We start from the raw sequence: 21,906 nt of genomic DNA, 5'->3' as shown, positions 1-21,906 counted from the left end.
GTGGGGCATAGGGGGAGATATAGGAATGGGGAGAGCTGGGGACTGCAGGGACGGGACACGGGGGAGGTGAGGAGGGGTGGGGGCCGTGGGACAGGCACATAGGGGGATGAAGGGCACAGGGACTGGGAGACAGGAACTTGGGGAGAGAGGGCTTGGGGACGGGGCACACGGGGAGGCAGGGAGATGGCAGGCGGACGGAGGGGAGGGCCCGAGGTGGGGTGGGGCGGGGACACCGAGACCAGGGAGAGCAGAGGACAGGAGGGGTGTTTGGGGATGAACGGGTTCCCAGGAGGCTCTGACCCCCAGCCCTGTGCTCCCGCGGAGCCCAATAATCAGGCAACCACCACAGGCTGGGGGATAACATTTATTGAAAAAGTAAAAAGTGTCACACAATAAAAAATTGACCTAGAGAAAAAGCCAGGCCAGAGACATAGGTATAGGGCCAGGATCGTGCCCGAGGATGGGAGGCTGGAGCCCAGGGCTGGGCAGTCTAGTCCACACTGGCTCCCTTGAAGAGCTCCACCAGGTCCTTGAAGTCTGGGTCGATGAGGTCGGAGGGCAGGTCACCGTCATCATTGGCTGCTTCTCGGTCTGCCCCCAGGGAAATGAGGTACCTAGGTGCAAAGGGCAGCCTGCTTAAGGCATGCTGGGCCCTGCCCCAGGGCAGAGGGTGAGCGTCCTGAGGTCACTTGTTAGTTTTTCCTGGCAAGGTGAGGAGGAAGAAACTAGACCCCTTGGCAGCTGTGTCAGTGTTTCCAGTTTGCTCTAGCGCAGCAAAGGGTGGCAGTGGTGCTAGAGCCCTTGGGGCTGTTCCCTGCACTGGCAGGGCCAGCTTTTGGGGGGCCACACCCTGGAGACAGATGAGGCTTAGAGGGCTTGGGATGCACCCTTTGCAGCTTCCCTGCCCTTCTGGCTCACCTGGCTATGTCAGGGTACCCATCGCTGCAGGCAATGTGCAGGGGTGTCCACCCTGTCTCATCACGCTGGTGAATGTCAGCTCCGTATTTGACCAGCAGCTTCACGCACTCCAGGTTTCCAGAGAGCACAGCTTCGTGCAGAGCAGCCAGGCCTGGGCAGGGGTCAAGGCTGGAGTCCTTGAACTGGCCTTCCCCTGCCACCCCACACACCCGTGGCCAGTTGCTCCAGTCCTCTCACCTGAGGGGTGGATAGTGTCCAGGGAGACCTTCCGAGTCCTGATGAAGCGGCCCACCTGCTCCAGGTCGCCCTGGCGGATGTGGTCCAAGAAGAGAACATCATTGGGGAAACGGACACTGCGATAGGCCATCAGCCGCTGGCGCCGCTGCCGGGGGCTGTATCGGGAGTAGCGCACAGTTCTGCTGGGCATCCTGGGGGTGAGGGTGGGCTGCCCCTTTGGGGACCCTGCTGCACCAGGCTGAGGAGTGAGGCAGCAAGGCCAGGCTGGGTCAGCGTGCAGGCTCTTCTGTCTGAGACCTCGGTCCTAGCTTATATAGGGCTCGTGAGCTATATAAAGCTGTGCACTCATGCTTGCCGAGGCAAGGGGCTGAAACTGAGCTGCTCCCTCCTCCCTGCGCACAGGATCGTGTTTGGTGGCTCATCTTTCAGCCCACCTGTTGCCATGTCCGGCCAAAGGGGTCAGATCCTTCTTGCCACCACTCCCAGCCTCTGTCCCACAGCTGGACCTAGAAGGTGGCCCACAGAGGGCAGGAGGAGCACTAGGCTGGAGCCCCCTGAGGAAGGCCACAAGCATGGCTCAAGGACAAGGCCCCTGAGAGGGCCTGAGCACCTCAAGTGTACGTGCCTCTACCTGCCTGTAGAGGCAAGGCACTGCCTTTCCCCTCCAAGGAGTACTGGAGGCCCCAGCCCCATCCACCTTCCTACCCTTTTTTGTCCCCTTCCATTGGGCTCCTAGCCCCCTAGGGAGCTTTCCCAGAACATCCACCATTGCTGCCCAGGCAGGGGGCTTGGGGCAGTCTTGTGTGGCCCCCCCTCCCCATACACATGTCTGCCCACCTCTTCCTGCTGGTTCCAGGCTCTCCAGACACAATGCCAAGGACACATGCTCACACTGACAGTGGTAGCCATTCTGCACCAAAAAGATGGGGGTTGTACTGGCAGTGTCCCCCCCGCCCCAGCAGGCTCCCATGCCGGCTCCCCCCCCTTTTGCAGCAGCCAAACTGAGGTCGCTCACACTGGGGGCCTGGGAAGAGCTGATGGGAGGGCCAAGGACACAGGAGCAGCCTGGGCCAGGGGAACCAGGAACAGAGTAGTGGGGGGGGGGAGGCACAGTCCTGTGGGTCCGTGCAGTGCTGAGAGCTGCCCAGTGGTGCTGAGACCCCTGGTGAGCTACCCTGGCAGAGCACCACAGGCTTGAGACCTGAGTTCATCACCGACCAGGGCCCAGATGTGGCCAGAGCAGGTGTCCTAGGCTCCAGGGAAAAAATTCATTCTAGCTCTCCCAGCTCCTGGAGATCTCTGCTGTCCTCAGGGCTCCATCTTTGCATGGGTTGTCCTGTGTCTTTCCAAATCTCCCTGTTTATGAGGACACCAATCATAACAGGACTTGTCCTGTACCAGTATCACTTTGTCTTAACCAGCGATAGAGCAATGCCCCTATTTCGAAGTAAGGTCACATCTGGAGGTATTGGGGGGATAGGACATGAATTTGGGGGGACAAAACTTGACTCACTGCACTGATGGGATGCTCCAGGTGGCTGTTGGAGACCCAAATGAGCCCAGAGGTCAGAGTGACCAGCTGCTTTTCCAGAGCTGGAGAGGAGACCTTAAGGTCAGTGGCAGGCAGCAGGCTGGTCTCTGGCCAATAAGACCAAATCAACAAGAGTATCAGGAGCCCTCCAGGTGGGTGCAGAGGCATGGGCCGCAGGCTAAGGGGAAATGGCACTGACCAAGGCCTCCATGCCCAGGTACACCCCACCACAGCCCAGGGCTGTTGCCTCTGCCACTCTGTGCCCAGGCCCTGGCCCACAGAGAGCCTGCTGGGGCTCTTTCCCGTGTCCTCGGGCAGAGTCAAGTATAGTTTCTTCTGTGTACATGAAGCCAGGAGATGAAAGGTTCTATGCTGTAATCAGACAGGAGCCTTCTTTGAGGGGAAGATTGCCTTTTGTCCCCTTATCCACTCAGGATTGGATGAAAGCCTCCGAGTGCTAGGGGTGGGGCTCAGTAGGAGCGCGCTAGCCTGGCATGCTCCAGGGCTTGGGTTCAATACCCAGCACTGCAAAGAAGAAAAAGAAAGTCTTGCTGGATGAAACCACCCCCAGTGCCCCGGCTGGGACCAACAGGACAGCCCTTTCCAGCAGTGACCAGGCCTCAGCCACTCAGGGCTGGGCAAGCCCCTCGGGCCAGTCTGTGTGGGGAGGCCAAGCAGGATCCCTGGCCCACCCGGCTGATGGAGAGCAGAGAGTGGAGGTTTGCGGCTGTGGGCTTTCTGTTCGATGAAAGCTGCCAGACCCACCGAGAGGGATTCCCTTGACTCTTGTGGTGCAGGACGGGGGCACTTCCTGGAGCATCCTCACAGGAGCCAGCTGTGAGCAGCCTACACTGCTAAACCTGAGGAGAAAATGTATATTTCCACAGGTTTATCTGTGATTCTTCTCAGGGTAAGATTTTTTTTGAGACAAGGTGTCGATATGTAGCCCTGGCTGGCCTTGAACTCATGATAATCCTCCTGCCTCAGCCTCCCTGAGTGCTTTGATTACAAGCATGCACACAATGCCTGGCGCTTAGGATCAACTTTTGAAGTTACCTGGTCTGTGTGATTTGTGTGTGTGTGTGTGTGTGTGTGTGTGCGCGCGCGAGCACGCGCTACTGGGGAGTGAACGCAAGGCCTTCACACTGAACTACATCCCCAGCCCTGTTCTAATTTACTTTGAGACAGGGCCTAAGTTGCTAAATTGCCCAGTCTGAGCTTGAGCTTTCAGTCCTGCCTATGCCTCCCAAAGTGCTAGGATTACAGACATGTTTGGTCTGCATGATTGTTTTTTTTTTTCTTTTTGATACGGGGATTGAACGGACCTTGCACTTTCGAGGAAGGCGGCGGAACGGCTGAGCTAAATCCCCGGCCCAGCGTGATTTTTTAAATTGCTACTCTTTCGAGGACAAACCAAAACATTTTATTTAAAAGGGTTACTTTCTGACCATTGAAAAGCCCAGTGAAAGCACAAAGCCCAGGGGCTGTGAAGAGTCAGGCAGGCTCCAAGGTTGGGTGACCCCTGAGGCGGTGCTGAGGCCTGGATCTGGTGTTTTAGGATCCAGCTAGGGGCTTCCTGCCGCCTATAGAGAGAGAGATTGCAAAGCCCTGGCTGCTAAGCTGTCACTGTCTCCTCCAGAGCCTTCACCGTGGCCCTGGTAATCCACTGGGCTGGCCAGAGAGGTTTTGGCCATCTCCGTTTGCTTCCGGTCATAGCCCTCCCAGGAATGCGCTCCTCGGTTCCCTCTGGGAAAGGAAAGGTGTCGCTGACTCTCACCCCACCCCGGAGCGCGTGACAGTGGCTTGGTCCCGGAACAGCTGGTCAGCGGGGTCACTCGCACCTCCAGCCCGGCCCCGTGCCTTCCTCTGGCTCCCTCCTCAAGAGCCACAGCCCTGAGCCTCAGTTCACATTTTGGGGACAGAGGGAACACCCTCACACCTGACTTCAAAGTGCTCCTGCCCCGTTGTGTTGGCGGGGTGACACCTCACACACGCACACACTGAGGCCCTTGCAGCCGAATGAGCTGGAAGCCAGGCCCAGCCCGGGCACACAGTGAGTGAAGGCAGGCACGGGTGGATGCTGGGTGCCTGGGCCAGTCGGGCCCAGTTGGAGCTGCCCAAGGGGATAACAGGTACCCATTGCCTACTGGCCAGGGCTGCACGCCCTGGATCAGACAGGAGCAGCACTGATGCTCCAGCGCCACCGGAAGGAGGCAGGAACCCGGGGCCTTGGTGCTGATGGTGTCACCACCTTGAGCCTTGCCTCAGCCATCTTGGGCAGAGCAGAGCGCCTGCAGGTGTCCACGCCATGAGGAACAGGGGAAGGCCAGGCTTGGAAACCTGGCAGCACAGTGGCAAAGCTTAAGGTTGGGGAAACTGACTGCAGTCATACTTTGGTCAGCTGTGAGCAGGCTGAGGCTCTTCAAGTCAGACTACATTTCTAAAACCAGGACACAGGGCTAGGGTGAAGTTGAGGTGGAGCACTTGGTTAGCATGCATGAGACCTTGGGTTCCATCCCCAGGACCTCAAAACAAACAAAAAATCAGTAAATGTCCCAATTTAACACCAGAACTTTCTTCTTGTAGTGCTAGGATTGAACCCAGGGGCTGGGCATTCTATACTGCCAGCCCAAGGCTGTTTTTCTTTTGGTACCAGGGATCAAACTCAGGTCCTTGTGCTTGCAAGGCAGGCGGCAGAGCCAGAGCTAAATTCCCAGCCCTGTTTTTTTTTTTCAGTTGAGACAGGGTCTCTGTCTGTAACTCAGGCTAGGCTGGAACTTGCAGCAATCCTCCTGCCTCAGCCTCCCAAATGCTGGGAAAACAGGCACATGCCACATAATCCAGCCCAAGGGACTTACACAGTTTGGTAACATGCATGGACAATTGCTCATTTAAATCCTTAAGACTGGAGTCACCCCAGTTCTCTGGACCACTGCAGTGGGGGCAGAGGAAGGCAGCCCTCACTTGCCCCCAGTAGCTGCATGCAGGGCCATGCCCGGTGCCGGCCCTGTGCCATCCAGGACCTGACAGGTGGCTGCTTCTGCATGTGTAACACACTTCCAGAGTCCCCCTGACAGCAGGAACTCCACCAAAGCCTGTTGCACTTTTCAGCATCAGAATTCTCTCCCAGTTCTGTGGCCTGAAGAAATTGTAAGCAGAGGCAAAGGGTAGTAAAATTTCAGCTTTATTTGGCCGATGTGTTCAATTTCAAGGTTGTGCTGGAAATGGCTGAAGAATGGTCAACATCTGGTCAACATCACATCCTTGGCCGTATCCTAGCCTGAGGATGTGGGTCCTAGACCCCCAGCGCAGGGCTCTGGCCATACTGAAAGAGGATCCGGGGGTCCCAGAGCAGGCCCACAGCAGGCAGGTCAGCGGTCTGGACAAGGGCCAGAGCTGTGCAGGGCCTTGGCCCTGGCCTGGGCAGTACCACTACCCCTCCCTCCAAATGCACAGAGCTACCCTGACCTTAACCAGAAGTCTCCATTTGATCAAAAACTGCAAGAGCCATGCTCGCCCTGGCCACACTGGCACGAGGTGGATGGGAGAGTGGCCGTGTCCCGCCTGGATCCACCCCTCCCCAGACAGGAGACAGGAGGCTCCAGGGAGGCCTGGCCACGGCAGAACAAATACCCTGACATCGAAAAATATCTCAAAGTCCCACAGATGCAATTGTTTTAAAGTGATAGTACAAATCTCTCTAACAGGAGAGAGATTACCAGTGTGAGATCCCAAACATTTTAGCAAGCACTTGGGACAAAAACCATGTACAAAAAAGTACATCACAATTTTTAAAAAGTAGCCCAGCAAGATGGACTGGCCTGGAGATAAATCCCTTTCCAAAAGTTGAAAAGCAAAAGGGAGACGGGTTTGCGTTTCCATGTGTTGGGACTGCGGAGGGGCCCCTGCTCCCCAGGGCGCCCTCCTCAGGTGAGGTCGCCTGAGGTGTCGGGCTGGGTGCCCAGGTCTGTCCCACATCACAGTTCATCTTTCACAGCTTTCTGATCGTCATCTTCCTCCATGTCTGGTTCTTCGGCTTCTTCCAGGTCCAGGTCCTGGGCGTGGGAAGAAAGGGGCAATCAGGGGACCTCTGATGCTCGTGGAGAGGAGATGCGGGGTCCCTGAATGGAGGGAGGCCCTGGGAAGCCCAGTGTGGCCCTCAGTCCCTCCCAGCAGCCCCTGCTTGGCAGGGACGTCAGGCACAGGACCGCAGGGTGCGACTCGCTTCATCCTTAGCGGATCCTCCTGAGAACCCTCCCTCAGCCCAGCGCAGCCCCTCATGCCCCCTGCTTCTCCCCACAGGGGCACTTCCTCCACTCCCCACCTCAGGGTCACCAACACCAACTGCCACTCCCGCCACATTCTCCTGACCTGCCCTCTAGTCCCCTGGGCCAATGGCGGTGAACCTATGGCACACGGGGCGCAGCCAGCTGTTTGTTATGACCGAAAGCCATGAAAGGTTCGCCAAGCTGCCCTAGAGTGACCACTACCATGTGTCACGGCTGTGCTGACTCGGGCAGGCCTGAGTACTGTGGCCCAGCCTGGACAGTGAAAGCAAGGAGTCTCAGCAGCAGGCTAGACCCTGGGTTCCATGTCTGCAGGGACATGAGGACTCTGGGACACGTCTGAGACTTCCAAAGCAAGGTCTGGCTTTTAAAGATGCCTTAAATTGTATGTGACGGCACACGCCTGTAATCCCACACTCTGGGAGGCTGAGGCAGGACGACCACAAATTTGAGCCCAGACCTGGCAATTTAGCAAGACCCTGTCTCAAAAAAAGGGATGGGATGTACTTCAGTGCAAAGGGCCTGGGTTCAACCCCTAAAAAGATGTCTTCAAAATCCCTCCCCTGACAGCCGGGCATGGTGGCACACGCCTGTAATCCCAGTACTCAGGAGGATGACGCAGGAAGATCGCTGCGAGTTCGAGCCCAGCCTGGGCTACACAGTGGGTTCAGGGCCGGCCTGGATTACAGAGGGAGACCCTGCCTCAACCCCCCCCCAAAAACCCCAGAAAAACAACCAAAACCCCTCCCTGGAGAAGCGCTGCCAGGGAAGGGGAAGGGCTGGGGCATCCTGAGCACTTCCTTCGGGGCTCACAGGGCCCTGACGCACCTGCCCTGGGCCCACGCTTCCACGGCAAAGCCCAAGTCAGAGCCTCCCACGACGGCCCAGGCTGTGCCCACACTCACGTCGTCCTCCCCTGCCCCCTCCTGGCCGCCGCTGTCCAAGAACTTCCTAAAGCCTTCCAGTGTCCGCTCCCCACTGTAATCGATGACCTGTGGGAAACAAGGGGGAGGCAGGGAAGTGGGCCTTGGGGCAGCAGCCCCCTCCCGGCAGTGGCAGTGCGTCCTCGGCCCTCCTGCTCTCCCCCGCCCCGCCCGCCCCAGGCTCCGGGATGAGCGAGCCCTGCAGAGCACAGCGGGAAGCGCACCGTTCTGTCTGTGCTGGCTGGGAAGAACCTCAGGGTGGGGAAGCTGTGCACTTTCACGGCCTCCACCTCGTTGGCTGTCGAGTCCATCTTGGCGATGATGATGTCCTCGTGGTCCTTGTATGTCTCTCCCAGCTTATCCCAGATGGGGGCCAGCTGCTTGCAGTGACCACACCATGGTGCATCTGGGAAGGAAGCAGTGCTGAGGGTCCCTCCTGGGGGCCCGCGTGAGCGCCTCGCTCTGCTGCCGCCCCAGTGCCCAGTGTACCGGTCACCTTGGAAGCTGGGGACACTCTACTCACAGAATTCCACAAAGACATTTTTTTTCTCATCAAAAGCAACCTCTTCAAAGTTCTTCCCCACCAGCACTTTAACAGGCTGCTTGTCCCAGTCTTCGGGGAGCTCCTGGCTCATCAGGTGGGGCTGGAGGGCGGACACAGACAGACCTGGTGAGGGCCGTTCACGCTCCCCAGCCCTGGCCCAGCTGAGGCACACGTTGTTCTCTGGAAGCAGCCAGAGCTGACAGTGCCAGGAACCCGGCGAGGTCGGCCCAAGGAGAGAGCAGATGCTGCCTCGTAGCCCTGAGGCCACCTTGGTGCACAGCTGGGCTAGCAGCACGAGGCTCTCTGAGGTGCCCAAAGGTAAGTGCTGGGAACAGACGTCATGCTGACTGGGGCCTCCGTGCTCTGGGCTTGAGACCGAGGAGGGAGCCACAGGAAGCCAGACACTGAAGCCCAGAGATGCAGGGGTACTGACCTGCTCTGCAACGTGAGCCACTGGGCCCAGCCAGGCCTAGCCACGCACCTTGATCTTGCCCTCCAGGAAGTGCTGGCAAAACTCTGTGATCTTCTGCGCCGTCAGCTCGTCCGACTCTGGTTTGTACTTGGTCATTTCCTCCTCCAGGGTGATGAGCCGCACAGCTGGGCACTCCTCCTTCTTGAGCCCAAAGAACTCCAGGATGCGCTGGTTGTCGGCATGGTCGCTGTCGATGAAGATAAACAGGATCTTGGGGGAGAAAAGGCACACTAAGACAGGGCCAGGACAGGCTCCCACTCCAAAGCAGGCCTGGGCCCCCAGAGTAGCCCAGCCAGGGCAGAGGTTGGCCTGGTGGATGCGGTAGTGCTGAGACCCCGAGGGGCAGGAAGAGAGCAGCTCAGGCCCACACAGCGGGTGCTCACCTTGCCCTTGAAGCCCTCTGCTGCTTTCTTGAAGTTGCTCAGTTTGCTGTCGTAGTCAGACTCGCTCTTGGGCAGGAAGAGCAGGATATGAGTCTTGATTTCACCCCCAAAAATCTTCGGGGCTGTCTGCATTAAACAGAAGTTCCTATGTCAGAGCCACAAGCTAAGCCCTGACAGAACAATGTCTCGGTGGCCTGAAGACCACCGGATTCCTGTGAGACAGTGTGGCTGGGCTCAGGAGAGCCATACCTGTTCGGTGAACTCGATGACCAGGGGTAGCTGGTTGTGCTTGATGAAGTCCAGCAATTTCTCTTTGGTGATCTCCCCCTCAAAGTTGTTCCGGCCTTCATCAAACTGTGGGCCGAAAGGGGCTGTGAGACACCCCTGCAGGGCAGGCGGCCAGGCCAGCCAGGCTCCTTGTCCTGCTGGGGGGGGGGGGGCAGGCAGGTGCCCACACTTGTTCCCTGACAGTCTGGACTGGCTCTAGCCGTCACCCTACGGCCGCCCCCAAATCCAGGAGGTTTCAGGTCCACAGCGCAACGCCAGTGGCTCCTGTTCCTGCCCACCTCTCCACAGAACCCCACAGCCAGAGGCGGCGGGGGCACCATACGGACCCCCTGCTCTACAGAAGTATGCAGAGTGGAGGCCAGCACAGACCGAGGCATCCATCACAGGCGACAGTGACTCTGCTCACATGCCTGAGAGCCTCGTCAGGCCTGTATATGTCACCTTCCTCACGCCCAAGCTCCTAGCTCCTAAACGGCAGCTTGCAACACACAACTCACACCTGGGGCCCTGACCCTTTCTGGGCACACCCAAGTGCAAGGGGGAGCTGCTCTGACAACCACCCCCTGCTGGGGTCTGCCCTCTGGCCTTATTCCTGCTGTCCCTAAGACACTCAGACAGAGACACAGACAGAGACACAGACACAGACACAGACACAGACACACACACACAGACACACAGACACACACACACACACACACACGCTGAGATCTGGAACCACACCTGCAATTAACAGCATCCCTTGAGGTCACAAGGTGGAGAGCGGCTACCTGGGGATGGCAGCAAGAGAGGCTGAACAGGGCCAGAACTGAAGGCCTCAGCTCAGGAGGGCCTGACACAGAAAGGCGGTTCCTGTGCCTCAGACTTCTCAGGTAAGTGCTCATTGCCCTCTTGGAACTTCTAAAAAGGGACTAAGAAAAAAGTCACAGCCGGGCACGGTGGCACTCACCTGTAATCCTAGCACTCAGGATGCTGAGCCAAAAGGATTTTAAGTTCAAGACAAGACGTATTCTCAAAAAAAAGACTGGGGATGTAGCCTGGAAGTATAGTGCCCCTGGGTTCAATTCCGAAAGAAAGAAAAGAAGGAAGGAAAAAGGAAGGAAGAAAGAAAAGGAGAAAAGAAAGAAAAGAAATGCAAGGCAGACAAGGGATGCATTGTTTGCACACGTCTACCACCTACTCGCCTTCACTACAAGTCACCTCTAGGTAATGCGTGACACCTGAGGCAGAGTAAAGGGTACACAAGTAGTTGTTACACTGTATGGTTTAGGGAATAACAACAGGAAAGAAATGCCTGTACCTATGTGCTAAGTGTAGACACAGCTGTTCATTCCTAAAACTTTCTTTCTTCATTACTGGGACCTTTGTACTGAGCTACACCCCCAGCCCTCTATTTTTTTTTCCTGGTACCAGGAATTGAACTCAAGACCTTTTGATTGCCAGGCAAATGTGGCACCACTGAGCCTCCCAGTCCTTTTTTATTTTGAGACAAAATAAACTGCGCAGGCTGGGCTTGAACTTGAGATCCTCCGGCCTTGGCCTCCTGAGTGTTCGGACCACAGGTGTGTACCACACCTAGCTCCTGACTGCCTGCTACAGGTTGGCTGGCTGGATCTGAGGGTGTGGGGGGCTGACTGCACTCTTATCAGCTGTGTCCCTTTAGGGTCCCCTAAAGTAATGAGAAGGGCAGTTGTCTCGGGCTGAGATTATACCTCAGTGGTGGTCACTTCCAACTCCCACAGCAGGGTACATCCGGGGAGGCCAGTGCTAGCCATGGAACTGTGCTGCTATAGCTGGGCTGAACCCTGGCCTGTGAGCTGTTTCCCATTCGGTCCACTTCCCACCCAAGCCCAGGGCCAGAGGCTTCCAGAACCATTCCATCTTCCCAAACAAGCAAATGTGGAGCAAAAAATGAAGTGGTAAGATAAGGGCAAGAAAGGTTCTGAGAAAATCATTTGGAAATGCTAGCACAGGCCCTGCTGCCCACGCTCCCTGGATGTGATTCCAAACCGAGGCATCTCGGCCCTTGCCCTGGGAAGTGAGTTGCTGCCCCCCATGGCACTGTGGCCCTGGCATCGGCTGCCCAAGTCGGGCTCTAACCCCGTGACTCGGCCATGCGGCCTCGCTATCGACCGTGGTAAATTCAGCTCCCATTTAGTGGGGGCAGTGGCTGGTGTGACCACTGTGGCTCTGCCCCTGGACGGCAGCCCTGCCAGGCCATGGTGACAGAAGTCGTGAACAGGCCTGACCTGGCTGCAGGTGGAGAGGGCCCTGCCCCGTGCTGACTCCTAAGTCCCCGAAATCAGTGTGAGAATGAAGACACCAGATGCTAGCTCTGAGACCCACGGCCCCGCCACGTGACAGTGGCCTTGCTGTGCCCTCACCGGGCCACCCACCCTCCTCCAGGGAAGAAGGCAGAAGCAGCCGCGCCTGGCCTGCCCAGCCCCACTGGGGAAGCATGCGGTGCTCCTCGGCACACAGGAAGCCCAGGTCACTTGGCAGAAGTGGGCTTAACGGCCTAAAGGAAGGGGAACAAGGCAGAGTGACTCGGTGGACAGCTCGACATGGCACCATGGTCTCTGGCTTCAGGCTGCCCTACATACCCCACAGCAGCCTCATCTCTGTCATCATGGATGCGCTAGCTTCCCTAAGCCAGGGACAGTGCCACACACTAACCAGCACAGACACAAGGGGAGTGCCCAGCCCAGAGTGGACACCAGAGAAGTGAGACAGGAAAAAAAGAAAGCACACATGGGCCGGGGATTTAGCTCAGCGGTTCTGCCGTCTGGCCTGCAAGCGCAAGGTCCTGAGTTCAATCCCCGGTACCCCCCCAAAAAAACCACACAGAAGCCCTGATTGGTAGTGCACGCCTACTGTCCCAGCTACTTGGGAGGCTGAGGCAGGAGGATTGCTTGCATCCAGAAGAGGAGACCAGCCAAGTACGAACAGACTGAACAGATGACCTACTACATACTCCGTTCTTTGAATGCGAGAACAAGAAATAATCCTTTTTTTTTTTTGGTACTAGGGATTGAACTTGGGTCCTTGCGCTTGCAAGGCAAGTGGCAAAACCACTGAGCTAAATCCCTGGCCCAGAAACAATCCTTCTAACCTCTTAGGACAGGTGATGGCCAAAACCAGCCCTCCAGTATTACAACAACCAGCGAAGCACAGGGGGAGGGGTAGACTGGATTGGACTGGAGTGGGCTTTGCAGGTTTCCACAGAAAACCTCTCTGAGAACCACAGTTTCAGGAGACTGGGGACTTTCTAACACCCTGAAGAGTCTGCTCGCTCAACTGCAAGCAGCGCCACCGTTTTCTAGTTGGAGTGCAGGTACAGTTCCCAAAGCAGCTCCGTGACCCTGTCCCTTCAGGAACCCCATGAGAACTGCTGCTGAGGAAGAAGGCCAGGTGGCTGCAGCCCTTCTGAGGGAGGAATCAGAGAAATGGCCAGACCAGGACACAGCACAGCCACAGAGCCCACCTCTCCTCCCTGGGCTCCCAGCACCAGTTGTCCCTCACCTCAGCGCTGCTGGGCCCAGACTACGCAGCTACCTCCGAGGTGCGGCACTACACAACTGGCCTGAGGAGAGAGCTGCTCCGAAATGGGGTGCTTTCTCTGAACCTTCCTGCCTCTGGGATGCACCAGGACAGTGTCCCAAGGCCCTACCCCCAGGCCACGGACACCCCCTAGCTCCCGATTCCAGGTCCTTCCTCTTTGTATGCCTTGCCACCCGGATGGCAAGAGTCCCTGAGCACCTAGTCCAGGTGCAGTGGTGCCCCAGGACCATGGGCCCCAGTCCCAGCCTGGCCAATCCACATAAAAGCCAAGAAACCCCAGGATGCCCTGGCAGCAGGACTGCACAACCACGGAGCCCATGGTGTCCCCTTAACAGGGAAGTGGTAAGACACCGGACCTATGAAGAGGCAGGACCTATGAAGAGGCAGCGCAGCAGTTTTCAAGGTGGGAGGCAAGGGAGGCGTGGCTCTGTGGTTTGGGACACCACCCTGAGGGCTAACACTATACAGCTGCTGTCTGGAGCGAGGCAAAAGCTCTGGGAACAGATAGAAGTGATGGTCCCATGGGCCCAGGAAAGTAAGCAATGCCACCAAACCGGACACTTCACCATGAGGTCGAGGCCATCCTGAATCACATGGCGAGACCCTGTCTTACCCCCTCCCCAAGGATTAAATCACCAACACTTTTCTGTGTGTCCTGCCACAACTGAAAACAAAAAGCTAATCCAAGGGTCGGGGATGTAGCTCAGTGGTGCCATGCCTGGCAAGCACAAGGTTCTGAATTTGATCCCCAGTACAGGAAAAAAATTTTTTTTTAATTAAAAAAAAAGCACCTAATCTAAGAGCTGGCAGCAATGATGCACACCTGTGATCCTAGCACTCTAGGAGGATAAGGCAGGAGAACTGCAGGTTCAAGCCCAGCCTGGCAATTTAGCAAGACCCTGTAGCAAAATAAAGAGCCTTAAGAAACAAAACAAACAAAAATCCTGTGGGCTCCAAGTTCAGAAATCCACTGTGTGAACGTGACTTCCACAGTAGGACTCTGAAGCCAAAGGGACCCTGATAACCATCTAACCAGCCCAACAGCCCAGAGCCCAGGGCAAGGTCCTCTTGCCGATAAGGAAAGCAACACCACCCCCGGCAGACCTGCAGACCAGCAGCTGAACCACCTGGCCACTCACCTTCTTAAAGAGGACCACCCCATCTTGGTCAAGCTGGTATCTGGAGAACACATCACTGTTGGATGTGATCCCAAAAGGTATGTCATCGATGGCCTCGGCTGCCAGCAGGAACTGCTTGGCGAAGTCTGACTCCACATCCTAGAAGAAGGGACACCAGAAGTAGCTGCACATCCCAACACAGAGGAGTCCCTGCAACGGGCAGCAGAGCAGACACTGCAGTGCCTGGCTGCAGGGAGCCCTGCCTGAACGATGACAATAAAGCAATGATGTTCTAATGTTCTACCTTGAAGAAACCGATGACAGCCACCTCACTGGACTCCACCAGGGACTCTGCGGCTGCACCATCCGACAGGGTGCTGGCAGCGGGGCCAGTGCGCTTCTTCAGCCAATTCACAATGTCATCAGCTTCTCTGCCAGCTGCAACCCCAGACAGACCCAAGTTCCAGTCAGATAGTGTGCTGCATACCCTGCCCACATTCTCCCCACAGATGAGGGAGGCCAGAGGGAGCCTGGCCATCTGCTCCCGCTCCAGCACAGGAAGCTGCAGCTGAGCTTAGGGTAGAAGAGCTGGGTGTGGTGGCACATGCCTGTGATCCCAGCCACACTCTCTGGGAGGCTCAGGAGGCGGAGCTCCAGTTCCAAATCAGCCTGGGCAACTTAGCAAGACCCTACTTCAAAATAAAATCTACAAAAGGACTAGGGCTCTGGGTCAGTGATAGAGAGCTTGCCTAGCATGCATGAAGCCCTGATTTCAAACCCCAGGACAAGGTGGGGGGACTGTCACCTGAGAGATGAGATCACAAACCATCTCTTCTTTAATCCCTCTGCCGTGTCTTAGGTTTCATGGGTCTTTAAATCCAGTAAACTCACACTTACTCTCTGCAGTGTTCTCATGCCAGTTCTCCCACCCGGACCCTGCCTGAGCCCCCAGAAGCTTCTGTCCAAGGCCTGCCCTACTCTACCCTCTCCCAGACCGGCAGGAAGCAAGGAACTACGGTGCACATGCACACTACCCACAGGGAGGAGAAAGAAGCCAGCTTCCTCCAGGAGGCAGAGGCCAGCGAAACCATCCTCCCCGTCCCTCCTGGGGCATGACTACCTGGTGAACTGCAGAAGGGATGGCCCAACCCAATTCACCGGAATCTGCAGCAGGACTCACAAGAAGCTGTTACAAGTCATGTAGGAGCAAGAGAGTCCCCTACAACGTGACTAGTGTGGAGAACCAGCCACTGCCAAGGCACTTCCCACCCTACACGAACATTTGAGGAAATGCCTAGGGAGGCCACCAGATCAGGACACAGATGCTCAAGGGGACGAATCTGCTAGCCCTGGGCTGGGCTGGTGGATATTCTAGGGAACTGGCTTAGAAACGGAAAAGTCCTCTTGGCACCAGTAACTGATTTGGTCATGTTAGGGCCCCCAACTTCCATGGAAACAGCTTTAGAGGTGGATTTAGGGTCTGCCACTGACGGCTGCAATGCTGTCCCTGCCCGCGAAGGGCTCTCCCTACAGAGCAGTCCAATGAGAAATCACAATACCGATACTGAGTGCGTGGCGCACATCTGTAATCCCTGATACTTGGGAGGCTGAGGAAAAGGATTATGAATTTGAGGCCAGCCTAGGAAACTTAAGGCTGTCTCAAAATTAAAACCAAGCCGGGAAGGTGTGGTGGTGAACACCTGTTGCCTCAGCAACTGGGAGGCTGAGGCAGGAGGATCGCTGTGAATTTTGAAGCCAGCCTGGGCTGCAGAGTGGGGACCCTGCCTAAAAAAAAGTTTCCATGGGCCAGGGATTTAGCTCAGTGGTTTCGCCACCTGCTGCGTGAGCGCAAGGACCAGAGTTCAAGCCCCAGTACCAAAAAAACCAAAGAACACCAACCCGGACATGGCAATGCCACGCCTGCAACCCCACCCCTCAGGAGGCCAAAGCAGGAGGATTCCCACAAGTTCGAGGCCAGCCTGGACTATACAGAAGACCCTGTCTCAAAAAACACAACAAAACAACAAAAAAAGAAACCTTAGGATAGCTCAGTGACAGATCCTGGTGGTGAACACCTATAATCCCAGTACTCAGAAGGCTGAGGCAGGAGGATTGTCATGAGTTTGAGGCCAGCATGGGCCACACAGTGAGTTCAAGGCAGCCTAGATTACAGAGACTCTGTCTCAAAAAATAAATAAATATATATTTGAGCTTCTAAAAGCAGCGACAGCCCAGGACAGGCCGGCCAGCAGCCCCCCAGGATGTTATTGTGGACAGAGCACTCTCCACTCAGGGGGTCTTCCAGGCAGAGGACCTTCCTGACAGGACCCCTGAGTGTAGAAGGAGACAGCTGGGGTGGATGTGATAGTGCACACCAGTAATCCTAGCACTTAGGAGGCTGAGACGGGAGGATCACCATGAGTTCGCCAGCCTGAGCTACATAGTGAGTTCAAGGCCAGCCTCTGAACTATATAGCAAGACCCTGTTGGGGCCTGGGATGGTGCTCAGTGGTTTCACTGCCTGCTGCGCAAGCGCAAGGACCCAAGTTCAATCCCTGGTACCAAAAAAAAAAGAAAGAAAGAAAGAAAAGTAGACAGAAAATCTACCTGAGAAGGAGGTCTCCCCCAGGCCTCTTAAAGCAGCCCCTACCTGTTGGATACATTACTGGTTGAGCTTTCAGTTGGGTTAGCTTCAGAAGCCTGCAAGCAAATCCTTCTGCAAAGACAATTAAAGGGCAGTACTGCAGTCACACCTGTATATTCCTTGGGGGACGCAGTGTCTCCATTCTTGAAGAACTTGATCGTGGGGTAGCCACGGACGCCATACTGCTGGGCCAGATCAGACTCTTCAGTGGCATCCACCTTTGCCAGTCGGATCTCGGAACCTTCCGCCTTCAGCTTCCCAGCGGCTTTGGCATACTCTGGGGCCAACGCTTTGCAGTGGCCACACCAGGGGGCATCTAGAAAAGAAAGCAATGGGGCACTTAAGAGCAGCCCTTGTTCAGTTCCATGCCCTCCCCTTCTTTTTCTTTCATAAAAACCTCATCTGTGCACAAGATAACCCCTTTCAAGGAACTAAGCTAGGCTAATAGCTGGCACCTCGGGCAGTATCAGGACAGAGGCCACGAGTGACAAACCAACCGCTTCTCTGCTGTCACCACCAACATAGGAGACAAATTTTCTAAACAACTGTAACTTTCTATCACCTGAAAGTAAGCAGGGATAGTGTGTCCCTAGGATTTCCCTTTAAGGAACCAGGCTAAGTTGAGGTTGGTGCCCCAGCTCTATTCACGGCAAGTACGTTCTGTGCATCGTGCACACGTGCCCGGACACACATCCAACACTGTTCTTTTATGTGCAGAAAAAGACAAAATCTGTCAACCACGGCTAGCAGCTAGCTGTGTTGGGCACGACTCCCACCCCAAAAGGAGTCGGAGCTCAAATACTTGTAAACATAATCAAAGGCTTCTGGTTCTGCCTTGCTACCGGCCGGAAAAGCGATGGCAGGTTAAAGATGGTGATCAAGGGGAGGGGGTTTCTGGGTCAGCCCCCGTGAGTAACTAGCAGGGCTGGACTCGGGCTTGTTCTTCTATCTGCCGTGGCTCACGCAAGTCCATCCTGTTTCTCCTTTGCTAACACAAGGCTCTTGCCATGTGGACGGCGGGCACAAAGGCACCTTCCTGGCTCGCAGCCCGGCAGGCACGCAGAGCTTCTCGTCTACGCAGGCAAGATGCCCCTGAGCTGACAGTCGGTGTACTGGCGAGACGAAGCTCAGGCCTCGGGCCGAGCCAGGCCGTTCTGTCGGGGCCACCCGGGGCGTCCAGGAGGAGCCCGGGGCGTGCGCGGGCAGCTCTGGGCGGCGGGGAGGGGTCTGCCGGGCGGCGTCCATCCGCCCGCCCGGCCCGCGAGACACTCACAGAACTCCACCAGCAGGTACTTGTGCGTCGCCAGCGCCTCTTCGAAGTTGCTCTTCTTGAGCACGAGGACGTGGTCCTCCTCCTCCGGGGCATCGGCGCCCACTCGGGCGGCCGCCGCCAGGGCGAGGCACAGCAGAGCGCGGCTCAGCATGTCGGACGTCGGCGGCGAGGGGCAGCGCGAGCGGGCGGGGCACTCCCGTCGGTGCCCCCGGGACAGCAGAGGCGACGAGAGCGCGCGCCGACCACGGCCTCGCCTTTATAAACGCTAGACCCGGGCGGGGGGGCGCCCCCCGCTGCGCACACCGCTGGACGCGCGCACGCACCCTCTGGGGCCCTCTGATTGGTCAGTGGGTTGTGGGTCCCGCCCCCGCCACGCCCGGATTGGACACCCACGGTACGCCTCTCGCCCTCGCCCAGGATTGGTGGAGACGCTCGCGCCCGGTCTCTTCTCTATCCTCTAATTGGTGCCTGGAGGAGAACTTTCTGTCCCTCGACTTCTGACTGGTGGTTTCCTCCCACACCTTCCATGGGTCTGGAATGGCTGCTGCTTTCGGCTGCCCGGACTCCGAAACCCCTGATTGGTTCCGAGATGCGCGCACTCTGTGTGTTCCTTCGTCGAACGTGGCAGTGGGACGGAGTCCTCAGCCGAGGGGCGGGTGTACGCCTGCGCCTCGGTATCCCCTCGTGTTGCTTTCTTACTGGACCGCGTATCCGCAATTGGCACCGCCTTCTCGGTCAGCAGGCCGGAAGCCAGGGTGACGTAACTTCCGGAGCGCGTGCGGCCCGTGAGCCTTCGCTGGGCGCGGTGGCCAGTGGGTGGGCTTGCACAGGTCCCTCCAGGCCATCGCGAGGCACTTGCTCGGGTGTCCGCCGAAGGTGCGGCTTTGCTGTGACCACTGGGCCTGTCAGGGGGCGCGCAGGCGAGCATCCCCTCGGACAACGCCAGCGAGTCGGCCACGGCCCGCACGCGCGCTTCGCGGTTGACGGGCCGCCCCAGCAGATCCCGCGCCCTGCGGCCCGATGCGGCTGCGGGGCGGGTTGCACGCCTCGCTGGGCACCGCGCAGAGAGGAAGCGAGGCGCACTACCGCAGCGCCAGCGGCCAGGCTGGCCGCCTGTTGAAATGATTGTTTCTGTGCTTTGGGTGAAGTCCGTTTCTTTTATTATTTTACGTGGCTCCTAGAAACTTTAAAGCCACACGCGAGGCTCACGTTTTCTGTTAGGCTGCCCGCTTCCTCACTGCCCAGCGCCGCCGCTACCTCTGCCTCCCCTGCTTTCCCACCACCAGTCCTCCTGGCTCCTTCCTCATTTCTCCCGTTCTCCTTTTGCAAAAGCACATAAGATCTTTAAAGCTGTCTGGAAAACAGAAGCGCCTCTGTTAAAATACACTTTGACTCTTAACATCCTGACCTCAGAAATAGTAAAATACAGAAAAATTTTTTTCTTCATTTTTTCCTTTTCCTTCTTTACTTTCCCCTGCCCCTCCCACTTTCCCTACCCCTAGAAAGATTCTTTTGTTTTTGTTTTGTTTTTTTTAGAGATAGGGTCTCGCTCTGTAGAGCAGGCTGGCCTTGACCGCACTATGCAGCCCAGGCGGGCCTCAAATTCTCGGAGATCGTTCTGCCTCAGCCTCCTTAGTGCTGGGATTACAGACTTGCTCCACCATGCCAGGCTTCTTTTGTACTTTTGAGAGTATTTGTTGAGATACTGTTCTTGAAAGCAGGCATCTCACTTTTCCTACACGGAACTCCCTCATTTTTAGAGTATGACCTTGTTTCCAAGGCTGGCAGCTCTGTGCCTGCCCCCTTGCTGGTAGACAGGGTCAGATAATGTGGCTCCTGCCTGCTAGGAGACCTGCCAGCTTTCCATGAGTGACTTTACTAGGCTTGGAAGGGCTATGAACAAGTGACACTCTGCTCCCCCAGGTCACTGGCCTTAGCTCAGCGGGACCCTTGGTGGGTGCCTGCCCACTAAACAGGCAGCTGTTGGATTGCAGGGTCCTGCCCTTGGGTTGAGTGGAGATTGCTTCAGGTCTGCTGCACTATCTCCCAACGTTTTTGCGGTTGTCTTGACCTGTTTTACAAATGACAACCTGTTGCCCAAGACAAGACTTTTGAACCACATCTAGGTATAGGAGGTGTTTTAAGAGTTTAGCTGACAAAGCTGGATGAGGTGGCGAACACCTGTAATCCCAGCATTCAGGAGGCTGAGGCAGAAGGACTGCCACAAGTTTGAAGGCAGCCTGGACTGCATAGCAAGACTCAGAAAAACCAAAAGGGAAAAAACAAACCAAAAGGGTAAATAAAAAGTTTAGATTACAAAATATTGAGACCTGGGTTATGGCCACTAATGGTAAAGAACAAAAGGATTTGAGATACCTTAGTATTGATCAGTATGTGAAAAGTATTCACAGATCTTGTGATATCAGGACCAAGCAGAGAACATTCCAGTTGCACAGAGCACCCAAGGATCCAAGCAACTGTGACCTCAGGTTGGCTCTGGCTGCCAGTGAGAGACGCTGAAGGCAGCTAGAACAGCATGCAGGCACCTGCCCTGCCAGGGTGCCAAGGGGAGGGCTGCAGTTCTGTGATGCAGGTGGCTGCAGTCAAAGTGATTTTCTGTGAAAATGAGGACATGCAACCAGCACTCCAGCCTGAAGGAGCTCAGAGTGGCCCCTGGTACCTCTGCTCTTCCTGAATGAGGTTCCTAATCCTGCCTGAGCAGACATAGTGCAGTCAGCCCTCAGAAGCTGGAAGGAGGCCTCATTTATGGACTGAGAGGTCCCTTGGAGAAGACCTGGAGGATACTTCCTACCCCTAGGAATGCTGGCTGGAACAGGCGAACACCGAACTCCTGTGGGCCTCAGGCCTGAGAGGAAGGCCCGGGCCTGACCAGCCTGAGGGAGAGGAGCTGGTTACCTGCCTTCCTTCCCAGGCTATGGAGGAGCCTTGAGGGTCAAGGCCCTCCCTGTGGCTGTGATGAATGTCTCTCTGACTATCACAGATGCTTTAGGACAACAGTCCCCAACCTTTTTAGCAACAGGTTCCAGCTTTGTGTAAGACAATTTTTCCACAGATTTGGGGTGGTTCTGGGATGATTCAGAGGATCACATGACATAGGTCCCTGGAATGTGCATTTCACAATGGGGCTGTTGCTTCTGTGAAAATCTAATGCCTCTGCATCTGTCAGGAGGTGGAGCTCAGGCTGGTAGAGCCAGGGCTGGGGAGCAACTGTCAACAAGGGCAAAGGTCCACTCACTTCCCTACCACAGTCTCCTGGTCTGTGGCCACAGACCAGCAACAGTCCAGGGAAAATCGTTGCTTTGGGATCTGCTGGGGTCAGAAACAAGTGTCCATTTCCATTACAGATGGGTCGAACTGCTGTGTAAGCCAAGTGCTTTAATTAATACTACTCTCTCTGGGCGTGGTGACACAGCCTGTGACCCCCCCATTCTGGAGGCTGAGGCGAGAGGATTGCCATGAGTGTGAACCCCACATGGCCTAAATAGTGTGTTCAAGGCCAGCCTAAACTACATAGCGGAACCCTGTGTCAAAAAACAGGCCGGGGATTTAGCTCAGTGGTTCTGGCGCCTGCCTCTCGAGCACAAGGTCCTGAGTTTAATCCCTGGTACCTGCCCCCCCCAAATCCCAGTACAAAAAAAATGTTTTCAAAAAAAAAAATCAGAACAAAAGGACTCCCTTTCAGCCTGGGATCTCAATGGAGGTGGAGAGAGA

The 21,906-nt window shown here is 56.2% G+C and overlaps 2 protein-coding genes across 2 annotated transcripts; both read right to left on the bottom strand.

The window, feature by feature from the left end:
- Positions 1-351: 351 nt before the first annotated feature.
- On the bottom strand, positions 352-1,457 carry Ppp1r27 (protein phosphatase 1 regulatory subunit 27). The gene is made up of 3 exons (XM_004860959.3): positions 1,156-1,457; positions 919-1,069; positions 352-614 (listed from the first exon to the last, which is right to left on the bottom strand). The coding sequence occupies exons 1-3, from the start codon at positions 1,343-1,345 to the stop codon at positions 491-493; spliced, it is 465 nt and encodes a 154-aa protein (XP_004861016.1). The 5' UTR covers positions 1,346-1,457; the 3' UTR covers positions 352-490.
- Positions 1,458-5,852: 4,395 nt separating this feature from the next.
- On the bottom strand, positions 5,853-18,879 carry P4hb (prolyl 4-hydroxylase subunit beta). Its single transcript, XM_004860962.4, has 11 exons — positions 18,175-18,879; positions 17,011-17,217; positions 14,563-14,696; positions 14,280-14,417; positions 9,544-9,648; positions 9,295-9,420; positions 8,921-9,121; positions 8,419-8,539; positions 8,120-8,301; positions 7,878-7,964; positions 5,853-6,741 (listed from the first exon to the last, which is right to left on the bottom strand). Exons 1-11 carry the CDS (start codon positions 18,323-18,325, stop codon positions 6,664-6,666), a joined length of 1,530 nt encoding a protein of 509 aa, XP_004861019.1. The 5' UTR covers positions 18,326-18,879; the 3' UTR covers positions 5,853-6,663.
- Positions 18,880-21,906: the final 3,027 nt, after the last annotated feature.

This window comes from Heterocephalus glaber, unplaced genomic scaffold (genome assembly GCF_053883595.1).
Source record: "Heterocephalus glaber isolate CG9 unplaced genomic scaffold, H.glaber_assembly_v1.0 deba00000937, whole genome shotgun sequence".
NCBI lineage: Eukaryota > Metazoa > Chordata > Mammalia > Rodentia > Bathyergidae > Heterocephalus > Heterocephalus glaber.
This window is presented reverse-complemented; position numbering and strand designations above follow the sequence as displayed.